Source organism: Chiloscyllium plagiosum, chromosome 2, assembly GCF_004010195.1.
Source record: "Chiloscyllium plagiosum isolate BGI_BamShark_2017 chromosome 2, ASM401019v2, whole genome shotgun sequence".
Taxonomy (NCBI): domain Eukaryota; kingdom Metazoa; phylum Chordata; class Chondrichthyes; order Orectolobiformes; family Hemiscylliidae; genus Chiloscyllium; species Chiloscyllium plagiosum.
The window spans coordinates 51,556,818-51,571,055 of NC_057711.1; the positions used below are offsets into that span (position 1 = coordinate 51,556,818).

Sequence of the window (14,238 nt, forward strand, 5' to 3'; positions counted from 1 at the left end):
CTAAGAGATACCTCCTTTTGTTTTTCAAATACTACCATGCATTTACTTGAGTGAACAGATGATATATTGGCTTAATGTTGCATCCGGAACTCAGCACTTCCAAAAAACCCAGAAATTTCAGAAGTACAGCATTGAATCTATCACTCTACATTAAGTGTTGAATTCTCTGGGGTAGGGCTTGAATCCAAACCATTCTGCTTGTATGGTGAGCATGTGGTGAGCAAAATCTATTAATAATGTATTACTTTCACATTAGCTATCAATAATACTGGAAATAATAGGGGGATGCTTATGTTTCATTGCTTGAACTTATAAACTGTTAATTCACTTTTTATAAATGTTTTAACTTAAAATCTGTGAAACTCTTCTCTGACTGAACAAGTACATGGCCTGACAGCCTATGCCTATTTGTCATGTCCTCAAATGGTCTCCTTTTCTGATAGACATTAGGAAATATTTATAATTGGTGGAGCCAGATGTTTGCAGTTGAAATAATTTTACTAATTGGGAATATGTTTAAGAAGATGAACCAGGAAGCTTGTGTTGAAGTCCCACCTGTTCTACACGTGTGTAATAACTTTTCTGAATCTGATTGATTAGAAAAATAGGTTAAATAAAACAAAATCTCTGAACAGGTTGATTAAGAAGATACAATATTTTGCAGAATTGCACAGTTCAGAATTCATCTTTATTAAATATTTTTTCTGGTAAGTTAGGGATAAAGAGAAAGGGGTCTGCCATATTTTTGGGAAAGGTAAACATTCACTACCATTTAAATCATAATTTTTATGTTGGCTTCATATTTGCTAATTGTTCCAGACACAGATATATCCATTAGATGTTTGATTAGATTAGCTACAGTGTGGAAACAGGCCCTTCAGCCCAACAAGTCCACACCGACCCTCTGAAGAGCAACCCACCCAGACCCATTCCCGTACATTTACCTCTGCACCTAACACTACGGGCAATTTAGCATGGCCAATTCACCTAATCTACATATCTTTGGACTGTGGGAGGAAACCGGAGTACCTGGAGGAAACCCACGCAGACCTGGGGACAATGTGCAAACTCTACACAGACAGTTGCCTGAGGCGGGAATTGAACCCAGGTCCCTGGTGCTGTGAGGCAGCAGTGCTAACCACTGAGCCACTGTACCACCTCTCAGTTTTGAGTTAGTATATTTTACAGTATCTATTTATTGTACCATGTCCTATTCATCTTTAGCTACAGTGTGGAAACAGGCCCTTCAGCCCAACAAGTCCACAGCGACCCTCCGAAGAGCAACCCACCCAGACCCATTCCCGTACATTTACCTCTGCACCTAACACTACGGGCAATTTAGCATGGCCAATTCACCTAATCTACATATCTTTGGACTGTGGGAGGAAACCGGAGTACCCGGAGGAAACCCACGCAGACATGGGGAAACTGTGCAAACTCTACACAGACAGTTGCCTGAGGCGGGAATTGAACCCAGGTCCCTGGTGCTGTGAGGCAGCAGTGCTAACCACTGAGCCACTGTACCACCTCTCAGTTTTGAGTTAGTATATTTTACAGTATCTATTTATTGTACCATGTCCTATTCATCTATCCCTTCTGTGTTTGCTGATCTACATTGCCATCCAATCAAGCAATGTCTTACTTTTCAATTTCTCATCTTTATTTTCAAATCTTTCACTCCTGTCTAATTCCTTAATGTATGTGGAGGTGCTGACATTGTGGTACTGACCCCGGGACTGTAATCCAGAACCCTAACTTAAAGTTCTGGAAGCAAGCGTTTATGAACAGGAGGGGTTTGGAGGGATATGGGCCAGGTGCTGGCAGGTGGGACTAGATTGGGTTGGGATATCTGCTCGGCATGGACGGGTTGGACCGAACGGTCTGTTTCCATGCTGTACATCTCTATGACTATGACTATGTCAGACAGTGGAATTAAAATTCTGGTATTTTTAAAAAAAGCGTAATGGTAAGTATAAAACCACTTTTGATAATTGGAGATATCAATCTGGTTTACTAATGCCTTTTCGGAAAATAAATCTGCTGTTAGTGCCTGGCCTTGCTTACATACGACTTCAGATCCAAAGCAATGTGGTTAACTCTTAACTGTTCCCCAGGCAATTAGGGATGGGCAATAAATACTGGCCCAGCCAGCAATGCCCTCATTTCATGAAGGCAAGGAAAATCTCCTCCAGCCCTGCAATTGTCAAAGGTATCTGTGCTTCTTCAACTCCGGCCTTTAGAGCATCTCAGTTTTTAATTGTGACTGTGACTTCATTGACGGGATCCTCCTTGCAGCTCGATTTCTTTCTGAAATCTACTTTTGTGATCAAGCTAAAAAAATTAGGTTGTGCAGTTTGGCAAGAGGAATTAATCTTTAAGCATGAGAGTTAATCATTAATGGTTAATTGGATATGACGATGAGCAATTGAAAAAGATGGAGAATAATATGGAAAGCAGGTCTAGCAGCCTGTTTTGAGTGGAAGGTAACTGCAGTGACCTTAGCTGGAGCCTGGGAAACAGAATATTGTGCAGGTATCACAGAGATACCTGGAATTATTTCTTGCCTTGATGCAACTGAATGCCTGGAAAAGTACTGAAAGTAACACAACGTGGTGATACAGCACATAACATTAAATTCATAATAGTATTAAAATCAGAGACTTTGTCCCACTCGTTGGCTTGTCACCATTGGCTGGGGTTCATGAGATCAGGACATGGAATCTGAGATACAGCTCCAGATACCACCATTGTCAGTCCCTGACGAGCCGAAAGGCTGTGAGACTCACTTGTTTACATATATATAAAGTTATTTAAACTAATAGATTCACTCATTAATTTGTATATAGAATAAGCAGATTAAGCCATTACATTTGTTATGTATTGAAATACACGTGTCTTCTTGTATCAATTTTGATCAGACCTTTAAGAACCTATTAGATACTTTCAGGCGAATAATACATCAATTCTGAGTTAGAGAGATTTTTAATTGACAAGGGAGCCTATGGCTATGAAGGGCAGACCAGAAAGTGGAGTTAAAGCCACAATTAGATCAGCCATGGTCTTACTCAATGACCGAGTGGGCATGATGGATCAAATGTATACTCTTGATCCTATTGTTAAGATCATAAACGTTTGGTAACTGGTAACTTAGCCTTATGTCTATTTATTTGTTTTTGTAATATTTTGTCTTATAATGATCCCATGAAATGTCTTTGAAATTGTTATGATGTGAAAAGTTCTATATAAATATCAGTTGTGGTGCAGGAATACCACAAAAACTGAAGAACACATTTTCTTACACATACGACTGAAATTTACAGTTAATTCACAAGACAGAGCAGAGAAGATAATATTCATAAAGCTTTTTATATTACAATTATGCATTTTAGGTAAGTGCTTCTTTTAAAATATTTTATCTAATTATTCAATTACCTTACTCTTGTACTTCTGACAGCCCATTTTGAATTTTACATATGGATCACTCAACCCATTTGGATCCATGGGTTTTAAGTCTCGGCCCTCAACTAAAGTGACACTGACAACCCCTCTCCAGAGCTCGTCCCTTTTGTGTGCTTCCAGAAGACGGATGTTCTGTACCTGAGGGAACATGCAGCATAGAGACGTCATGAAACAAAATGCATATAGGCACTGAATACTGACATTACATTGTTTGCCAATGCTTTAATGGATGGTAGTAAGTGCACATATAAAATATACAAGCATCAGGGTTCACTATATCTTCTGTATTGTCATTTATAACTTATTGGACCTTTAAAACTGATCAGTTCATATAATGCCCCATCAATGTAATGCAGTAAATAGATCAAAAACAGGATTCTTAAAATCAATGCTATACTCTCATTTCTCAACAGCAATGTTCTGAAATTCAATTATCTCTGTTAAAAAGAAATTAGTCTTGCATCAAAATTCTTTTCAATTTAAATTTATTTTGAGTATATGGCATATAATTTCTTAGTATAATAAAAGTTAGCAAGTCACAGAAACATGAAGCATATCTTAATTCTCAACTGACTCTGTTAAGTGTGATTCTTGCTATGCTGCCTGTGAGAATAGTGAACATTTTGGTTGTTGTGATTTGAAGAGAATAAATGGTACAAATAAGTAGGATGAACAACTGCTTAATTGTTTAGGCAAATAAGCAATTTGTCAAAGTTTATTTTAACTACAGAGGAAAAAAATGTGCTTTAGGACGATAGCTTTTAGTACTTATAGAATGGAATATGTTCCAATGACTTTTATAAATCTTTCCACAAGGCTAAAAGGGCGGGTTACATTGGGTGACAATCATTTAGATCCACCAGCGTGTTTTGCTAATAAGGATCTTGAGCACATTCACAAACTATTACCATAATTTAGTAAATCTGGTGATCTTCTTAACACTGTTGTACTTTATGTGTGCAAATGGAACTTAATATTCTTATAAAAGAAAATGGGGAAGAAATTCCCTTTCTATCAGCAGTATGGAAACTATGCAATTCCTTAGGAGATGACAGCATTGCAGAATTGAATTTTCTCCATTGATCATAATAAAGAATGCCAAATACATTACACTGGTGGCTGTAGTCAAGGAGTGGCTGTGCAGCAACACAACATAAATAAGTTGTCTTCCAATAATGTTATAATTATAGGCTATTCCATAAGAGGAAGGTGATCCTAAATATATACACAAACAGTGTAAATTTGACTGACACTAATTCTAATACAAAGCCATGGAGATGAAGGACAAGTGATTCTTGTGAGAATATAATAGTAATAGACAGGAGTGGACATTGGCATTGTTGTCTGCTGCAGAGAGCATGAGTCCAGAGGGTTGTGTTGCGCCCCAGGTGCCAGGGTTTGAGATATTTGCTCAGAGCAGAAAAGGAATTTGTCATGGGAGAGGGAAGATCCAGTTGTTGTCGTGCATATAGGCACCATCAAACACAATTAAGACAAAGAAAGAGGTTCTCCATGGTTAGTATTAGAATCTAGACACAGAATTAAGAAGCAGACCTCATTCACAGCACTAGAATCTATTTGACAATGTTGAAAATTTGATCATCAGCAAGTGAGGAAGTAGGTGTCAACAGGGTTATAAACCAGCACTTGCAAAGGAGTAACATGCTCACTGATGCTTAGTTTGGGTACTGCCAGAACCACTCAGCTCCTCACCTCCTTACAACCTTAGAGCTAAACTCCAAAGGTGAGGTCAGAGTGCCTTCTTTGACATCAAGGCAGCACTTAACCAAGTATGGTTTTAAGGAGCCTGAGGAAATCATAAGTGAATGGAAATCAGGGAGCAAGCTCCCCAGGGGTTGGAATCATACAAAGGATGATGGCTGTAGTTATTGGGGGTTAGTCATCACAACTCCAGGACATAATTGCAGAAGTTCCTCAGGGTAGTGTCTTGGGCCCATCTTCAGATGCGTCTTCATTTACTTTCCCTCCATCGTAAAGAACGATGAGGTTAGAAATTCTATGCCTAACAATCAACCTGCCATTTCCCCAATGCATCTCCACCATCTACAAGGTAAAAGTCAGCAGTGTGATATTCTCCACTGTGTGCAGTTTCACCAAAACTCGAGAAGCTCAACATCATCCATGACAGTGCAGCCCATTTGACCAATGCCCCATCCACTCCCTTCAACATGATTTTTTTTCACCACCAGCAGTGAGGCCCAGCATTCAGTACTATCTGCAAGATGCCCCGCAGCAACTCACCAAGGCTCCTCTGACAACACTTTCAAAACGGACAATCTCTTCCACCCATAATGTCAAGAGCAACTGATGCATGAACACTTTCAAGTTCCCCTGCAAGTCAATGCCATCTTGAATTAGAAACATGAGAAGAGGAGTAGGCGATTCAGCCCCTTAAGCCTAGCCTGCTATTCAATTTGATCATGGCTGATTGAACACTTCAATGCCTTTCATCCACCACCTCCCACAAGCCCGGATCATAGGTATCAGAAATCTATCAAACCCTGCATTCAACACACTCAAAGATTGAGATTCCACAGCCCTCTGTCGTGGAGAATTCCAAACATTCACTGGTCTCTAAATAAAATAGTTTCTCTGCATCAGGCCAAAGTGGCACCCCTTGATACCTATTGGTTTTAGATTCCCCAGCCAGGTGAAATGACTACCCTGTCTGTTCCCTTTATGTATTTTGTCAGTTTCAATTAGATTACCTCTCATTCTTTGATACTCTAGAAAATACAGGGCCAGTTTCTCAAGCTCTGTTCATAGGAAAGTCCTGTCATCCATGGAACAAGTCTGGTGGAACATTGTGCCAGTCCTTCTATGGCAGTATCTCATTTATTGGATATGGAGACTAATACTGCACACAGTACTCTAGATGTGGTCTAGTCAAGCTCCTATACAATGGAAGCAAGACTCCACCACTCCTGTACTAAAATCCACTTGAGACAAGGTTAACATTCCACTAGCCTTCCTAATAGCTTGCTGTGCCTGAATGTAAAGTACCTACCTAACAGAAAATCAACAGATAAGACTAAAAGTTACAAAAATAATAAAGGTGCAAACTTAAGGTTCTGTATCTGAATGCACATCACATTCAATACAAAACAGAAGATGTAATAGTGCAAATTAAGATAAAATGATCCAATAACCATATCAAAGACCTAGCTACTGGATGATGTAGACTGGGACCTGAATATTGTCAGGTATGTGACATTAAGGAAAGACAGAAAGCTAGAAAAAAAGTGGAAGTGTAGTTCCATTGGTGAAAGAAAACAATTCAAATGAATTCCCTAGTTCAGGAAACCAAGAAATAGAAACAATTTGAATAGAAATGATGAAAATAAAAGCAAGAAGTCACTTGTGGGAGTGGTGTACAGACCACCTAACAATAACCACACAGTAGGATGTAATATCAAAAATAATGGGAGCTTGTCAGAAACAAGCAGTGGTTATCATGGGAGATTTTAATCTACAGATTAATTTAAAAATCAGATGGGCAAAGGACCCTGCATGAGAAATTCATAAAATTTTACCAGGATAATTTCTTTGAACAGCATGTTCTGACACCAACCATTGAGCAAGCTATGTTTGGTGTTATGGCCTCATAGTGAAGCCACCCATAGATTAAAAATTACACAACATCAGGTTATAGTCCAACAGGTTTATTTAGAAACACTAGCTTTTGGACTGCTGCTTCTTCATCACAGGATAGGTAGCACTGATCATAGAGGAGAAGGTAAGGTCTGCAGATGCTGGAGATCAGAGCTAAAAATGTGTTGCTGGAACAGCGCAGCAGGTCAGGCAGCCCTTCTTAGGGCTTATGCCCGAAACGTCGATTCTCCTGTTCCCTGGATGCTGCCTGACCTGCTGCGCTGTTCCAGCAACACATTTTCAGCACTGATCATAATATGACTGAATTTTAATCCAGTTTGAGACAGAGAAGAGTCTAAATTTAAATAAGGACAATTTTTGAGGACCTGAAAGCAGAGTTAGAAAAATTAACTGCCAAAATCAATTAAAGACCAGCTCAATAGAGACGCAGAGGTGGACATTTAAACGGAGATTTCAAAATGCAGAATAGATACATTTGAATAAGAAAGAAACATTTTAGAGGAAGGATCTATTATCCATATATAACTAAAACATGAAAGATAGTATTAAACTTATTAGATAAAAGTTAATAAGTTTGCAATAAGGGTGGTTGGTCAGAAGGTCAAAAACAACATAAAAAAGCAAAGAATGATGAAGATATTAATAAGGATGGAAAATTTGGAATACAAGAGAAAAATAACAAAAGTAGTAAAGGCAGCTTAGTAAGAATTTCAACAACTATTTAAAATAACAGTTTATTAAGAGATTGTTAGGATCCTATAGAAAATGGATCTAGGGAATTAATTATGAAAATAAAGAGGTGGCAGATAAATGAATCGCTACTTTGTTTTGAGTTATCACTGTGGTGGATATAAGTAACATCCCGGAAATAGCTGTCAATCGAGATTTGGACAGGAGGGAGGAACTCAAGAAAATTACATTCACTGGGGAAGAGGTACTTAGCAAATTGCTGGAACTGCAGGTTGACAAGTCCCTGGGTCCTATTAGTTTTCATTCACAATCATAAAAGAAATGGATAGTGAAATAGTTGGTGCATTGGTTTAAAAAAAATTAACATTCACTTGATTTGGTTAAAGTTCTATTAGGTTACAAAGTAGCCAATGAAACCATTAAAAGATGGATGGAGAATATGAAGCAGGAAAACATATTCTAGTTAAATTAACATCTGTCATAGAAAAATATTAGAAGCTATTATTAAAGACATCATAACAGAGCACTTAGATAAATTCAAGATTATCTGGTAGAGGAAACATAGTTTGTGAAAGGAAAATAATCTATAACTAATTTATTGATAATCTCTAAAGGAGTGACATGCCATGCACATAAAGGGGAACTTTGAATACATTGCACTTCAATTTTCAAAAAAACATTTGATAAGATGTCATATCAAATTAAAGATTACGATGGAGGGATAACAAACTAACTGGCTAACAAGAAATAGATTGTAGGCATAAATCAGTCATTTTCTAGGTACAGAGAAAGTGAGGACTGCAGATGCTGGGGATAAGAGTCAAAAACTGTGGTGCTGGAAAAGCACAGCTGTTCAGGCAGCATCCAAGGAGCAGGCGCGAAACGTCAACTCTCCTGCCCCTCTGATGCTGCCTGACCGGCTGTGCTTTTCCAGCACCACACTTTTTGACTCATTTTCTACTTAGCAAGATTTAACAACTACTGTGCCACATGGATCAATGCAAGAGCCTCAACGTTTTCCAATTTATATAAATGATTTGGCTGAAAGGACTGAAGGTAGTATTGCTAAATTATCTGACAATATAAAGACAGGGAGGAAATAATTTGTGAAGGCGACAAAAGGAGGCAACAAAAGAATATAGAATGATTAGGTCAGTGGGCAAAGATCTGCCAAATGGAACAAATTGTGAGAAAATGTGAACTTGTCCATTTTGGAGGAAATTTTTTGTTTCAAAACAGCATGTTATCTAATGGTGAGGGAATTGGAGAGCTCTAAAAGGCTCTGGGATGTCTGGGTGGTCTGACGCTTGGATCACAAAATGTTAATGCACAGGTATAACATTAGAAAAGCAGATAGAAGGGGAATTAAACATAAAAGGAGGGAGGTTATGCTCAGTTATACAAGTCATTAGTGAATCCATATCTGTAGTACTGTGCATAGTATTAGTGTCCTGAATTAAACAGGGTGTAAAAGCATTGGAGAAAGTTCTTAGAAGCTTTACTAGATTACTAGGAGAAAGTGAAGACTGCAGATGCTGGAGATCAGAGTCGAAAGTGTAGTACTGGGAAAGCACAGCAGGTCAGATGGCATCTAAGGAGCATCCTGATGAAGGGCTTATGCCCGAAACATCGATTCTCGTGCTCTTTGGATGTTGCTTGACCTGCTGTGCTGTTCCAGCACTTCACTCTCTTACTAGATTACTACCAGAATGAGCGGGTTATCTTCTGGAGTAATGGCAGGATAGGCTAGGTGTGTATCCATTGGAATTTGGTAGAGTATGTGGTGATTTGATTGAAACGTACAAGATCTCCTGAGGGGTTTTGACAGATTTGATGTGGAAACATTCAACCTGCCATCCTGGACCTTGCTAATTTAGGTAAAGCTCTTTTTAAACATGCATCCTACTGCATGAGGGATTCCGTAACCTTAACCAGCTTTATTCAAATGTATCTCTATTCATCTTAAGGGTTAGTTGTTTTTTCACTTTTACATACTTTTACAGAGTTACTGGGTTGTGATACAAATAGTTAAAAAGTATGGTCACCACGGTCTGGTCTTGGAAATTGTGAAAGCATTTAGATCACTTCTCTCCTTCTTATGATCTCTTGTACCAATACTTCTATCACGATGGAGAACGTAAAAAACTTCACTCTAGCCTGCTGTGCTGTTACTTAGGTTTCCTGTTTAGTTGAATGAGCTACTGCAGCCAGAATGCACCAGAAGTGCAGACCAGCATTAATGCTGCTAACCTTACATGAACTCTGCTGGGCTATATGTCACTACCATAGAAATGAGTGGTCAGCATGAAGTGATGCTGTTTGTATCACATACATGATGGTTTGGCCTAATTGTGTATCACAATTCCTGAGCTTGTTATCAGGCTCTGTTGAACTTTTGGCCCAAAATCTTTATTTTTAAAAGAAATGTCAATATTCAAATAGGCATGTTTAAATATAATGTACAAAATCCAATACTCAGAATTGAACATAATTCAACTTTGAGAGTAGACATTTAACTCTGATCAATGTTACTACTACTGAATGCAATCTTCATGGATCTACATTTATGATTTGATTTAAGAAATGAACTTGTAAAGCATACTTGTAAAGTATGGGTCATTTCAACATGGTTGTTAGTTGAAGGATTTCATAGATGGGGTACTCCAAGTTTGAGTTATGGTGGATCAAAGGGTGTCAGTTGGGGAGGGTCAACACAAGATATACACCAGCTATACTTTAATTTACCTGTTACAGTCTATCGTGGATGAATAGCCAAAGAAATATCATATCCTGGTATGGGGAAGTAGTAGCCATTGGTTTAGGTGGGATGCATGAACTGGCATGGACATTAGAGGCCATGGGAACTGTTTGTGGGAATAGTCTGCTGTGCAGGGCATGAGTAGGACCTTTTGAAGTTACATTTTAAAACATTCCCTTATGCAGACTATGATTCACTGCACCTCTGAGGAGCTAGGACCCATGACTCTATCAAAAACAGGCATGATTTCATGAAAATTTGAGAGGACTATGAAATATAATCCCTACAATGGAGCCATTTAGGTCAAGAGTGCATGATGAGGACTTATGCACTGAACCAGCCTGTACCCTGGAACAGAATTCCTGAAAATTGGAAAGCCAAAAATGGGGTCAAGATCCATACCAGCTTAGTGAAACTTCCTGAGTGAAATTAGCAGACAATAATAATGTCATGGACATTTTATGTAAAGACAAGTCCCCAGTCTAGATGGTTTTCATTCATGATCTTAAAAGCAATGGATAGTGAGATGGTTGATGCATTGGTTGAAAATAAAACAGCATTCACTTGATTTGGGAAAGGTTCCATTAGGTTTTATACATCATTTTACGCATTGTGTACAGATGCCTATTGTCAGAAATGAAATTTGGTGGTACAAACGGTAGTAAGTTTTCTGACGATATCTTACCAATTTTGTCTCATTCACTAATAACCCTGAGAATAACTTGTCATCAATAAGTTATGGATAAACCAGAATTTGTGGTGTTCTTGGCACTGGCACTATCTTTAAAAGGCCACTGTACACCCGACAAGGACTGTTAATCCAGAGCTGCCTTGCAAGTTCCTGATATTTGCAGTGGTCAAAGGAGAGAAGGCAAAATTGGCACCTCACTTTGTAGACAGGCTCCTGGAGGTTCTGCTGGATGATTTGGGCAGATATGGGCACATCCACTTCCCCCAGGATGTGGAGAAGAGGTCACAATATCTGACCATTCCACCCTTGTCTGTGATTCCACCTCAGCTCAGCTACAACATCTGGAAAAATGCTGAGCAATGTAGAAAGCAATACTAACACCCTACATTTTGTTGAGAATCAGTTGTTGATGTTAATTTACTCTTCCTAGTGAAAATAGAATAGCGTCTATCCTTTCTGTCCTAAACTGGTCAATTGAAATTTTTAATTGCAAGAGGCAAGGGAACCAGCCTAAGAGCATGGGATCCTCTTTAAATATTTGGGTCAGGGTATAATTAAGTCACTGGAAACTAATTTATCATTTTAATTTGGAATTTGAGAAGACAAACAATGATGGCTTCAATGATATGAATAAAGACTGTTGACTATTGTTTGTTTTTGACTGGAAGACTTGTTAGAAATCCCAGTGGGTCATTGTCTGAAGTCTTGCTGTCTTTTTAAAATCATCTGTTCATCAATGTTATTACATACCTCTGGAGCAGATGGGACTTGAACCTGATCATCCTAGTCCACAGGTAGAGACATTACCACAGCATCACTGAAGTCATGCTCTATTGATTATATATTAATGAAATACATCTTGGTGTCAGGGGCCTAATATGGTGATCTATGAAAATGAAGGAGTCGAACTTTGGAAGAAAATAGACAAATTGGTGGATAAATGACAAATGAAATTTTATGAAGAAAAGTGTTATATGATTCGTTGTTGTAGAAGAATGTAGAAAGGCAAGTTAAAACAAAAGGGAACAGTTCTAAGTGCGGTAGAAACAGCCAAACATTGGTGTTACATGCATAAAGCGTAGAAAGTGGCAGGACAGGTTGAGAAAGCACTTGATAAAGTATAGAACATCCTACACTTTCTTAATAGGAGCACAGAGTACAAAGGCAAGGTAGGTTAAACACAGGCTTTGTCTTTAGTGGTGTATTTTTTCTCGTTCTGGTCTTGATAATTTAGTTATTTTTCTTACTTAGAAATGCAAAGTAATTAGTGGGGGTGCAGAAAGGATTCATGAAGTCCCAGGGATGAGGAATTTCAGATACATAAAAAGATTGGAGAAAAATTGGGTGGACACTTCACCATGCCATTGGCACCATCAGCCATGAGCAGAGTGAGCATTCAGTACCAGAGTTTGGTCATTGTGTTCTTGCACCAGTCACACTCAAGGGATCTGTCTGACCATATGTGGAGAATATCCAGTAGTCAGTCTTGTAGGGGCATCACAAGCAGTGAAGAGAATTACTTTTCATCAGTCAGGGTGCTGCAAAGACACCTGTCAGGATGGTCCATCATGTCTAGGTCAGGGCTGTTCGAAATTGGTCAGAGGTCGTGGTGTCTGAAGGTTCACACATTGAAGAGAGTGTGAGGAAGAGGGAGGACCTTGAGGGAGAAGGGGAAAGTGATCATTCCCAAAACAAGTGGGCTGTCAAAGCTGGGGTGGGGTGGGGTGTGGGAGGAAACACAGGCATTTCTACAGAGGGGGTCAAGTATAGTGACTGGCAGGGGCACAATGGAAGCTCAGGAGTGTAAGGGGATAGGTGGAACATCATCAGAGCACATAGTAGGCTACTAGAATAGGGGTTATTGGCAGTGACTGCTATGGTGGGGTGCACGGGCTGGCATGGGACATCAGGGCAACATAGAGTACCTAGGTGGGCATCATTAAGGTCTAATGTTGGAGGTCAAGAGATAGGAAGGACAGTTCAAAGCATTGTTCAAGTTGGTAGGACTCCAGATGGAGTGCATAGTCTATAACGGCTGACAGTGTAGCGTGAGGTAATAGGAATCAAGGAGATTCTGGAGAGGTATATGGCAACCAACTGAAGGCTGGCGCTGAGAGTGTGCACCACAAGCTGCGTTCCCCTCCATCACTTGCCCTTCTCTCGATGCTGACTAAAACTGGAAGTGGCAGCAAGTACATCCAGGGTGGATGGAGTTAACGTCAGTCTGATGGATGAAGGAGCAACCTCCATGTCTGCTGGATGCTAGGATATTGGAGGGGTAAATATATGAAGTTTGGATTTTCAAACCCTAGCCACATTTAATTTCCAATCATTTCTCCATTCATATGCAATGGATGAGAGTGCTGGCCAATTGACTTGCACTATGCCACTGGTGCTTGCAAATGTCACATTGGCATTTCAATGATGCAGATACAACTGGAAATGTCTTAAAAAGAGGCAAGTGTTGGTCAAAAGTGTCTCATCATTTGTGAAACTTTCATGGATGTTATAGGAGGAGGAGAATGTCACTTCATTATAATGTCATGTGAGTATGATGCTAGCCTCCAATGAATTCAATGACAAATTGAAGGATTGCTGGGGTCCAGGATGGGAAGCAGGCTACAATATATTCGACCCTCTCTTTTCAACATAATGCGTTGTTCACTCACCGCATTCAGCACCTTCACCAAGTTGGTGCACATTCTGGAGTCAGGGACCTGGTGAAGCAGGCAATACTTTTATTCACTGGTGGGACATGGGTGTCACTCCAGCATTAACTGTCTATCTCTAATTGTTCTTGAGAATGGGACTGCTGAAGATGTGGTTCCACTGCTTGAACCAGTTTGTGGGGGGGGAAACCACTCCAGTATAGTCCGGATAGTGTGCTGCATCATCCCAGCATGCTGTGCACTGCACAGTTGGAGCAGGCAATGAGGCAATATGATAGGTGTTGAGGAGCCAGTGGAATGGAGTAGACTTCCAAGGAGGTGGAGAAGGATGTGGACAC

At 39.5% G+C, this 14,238-nt stretch overlaps 1 protein-coding gene across 7 annotated transcripts in view; it reads right to left on the minus strand.

The window, feature by feature from the left end:
• Window positions 1-14,238, minus strand: part of mctp1a (multiple C2 domains, transmembrane 1a) — a 360,237-nt gene that overhangs the window by 318,699 nt on the left and 27,300 nt on the right. For all 7 annotated transcript variants that reach the window (XM_043709443.1, XM_043709460.1, XM_043709451.1 and 4 more), the window contains one exon: window positions 3,433-3,597. In XM_043709443.1, the coding sequence (XP_043565378.1) occupies window positions 3,433-3,597 (165 nt within the window). The remainder of the gene's footprint in view (window positions 1-3,432; window positions 3,598-14,238) is intronic.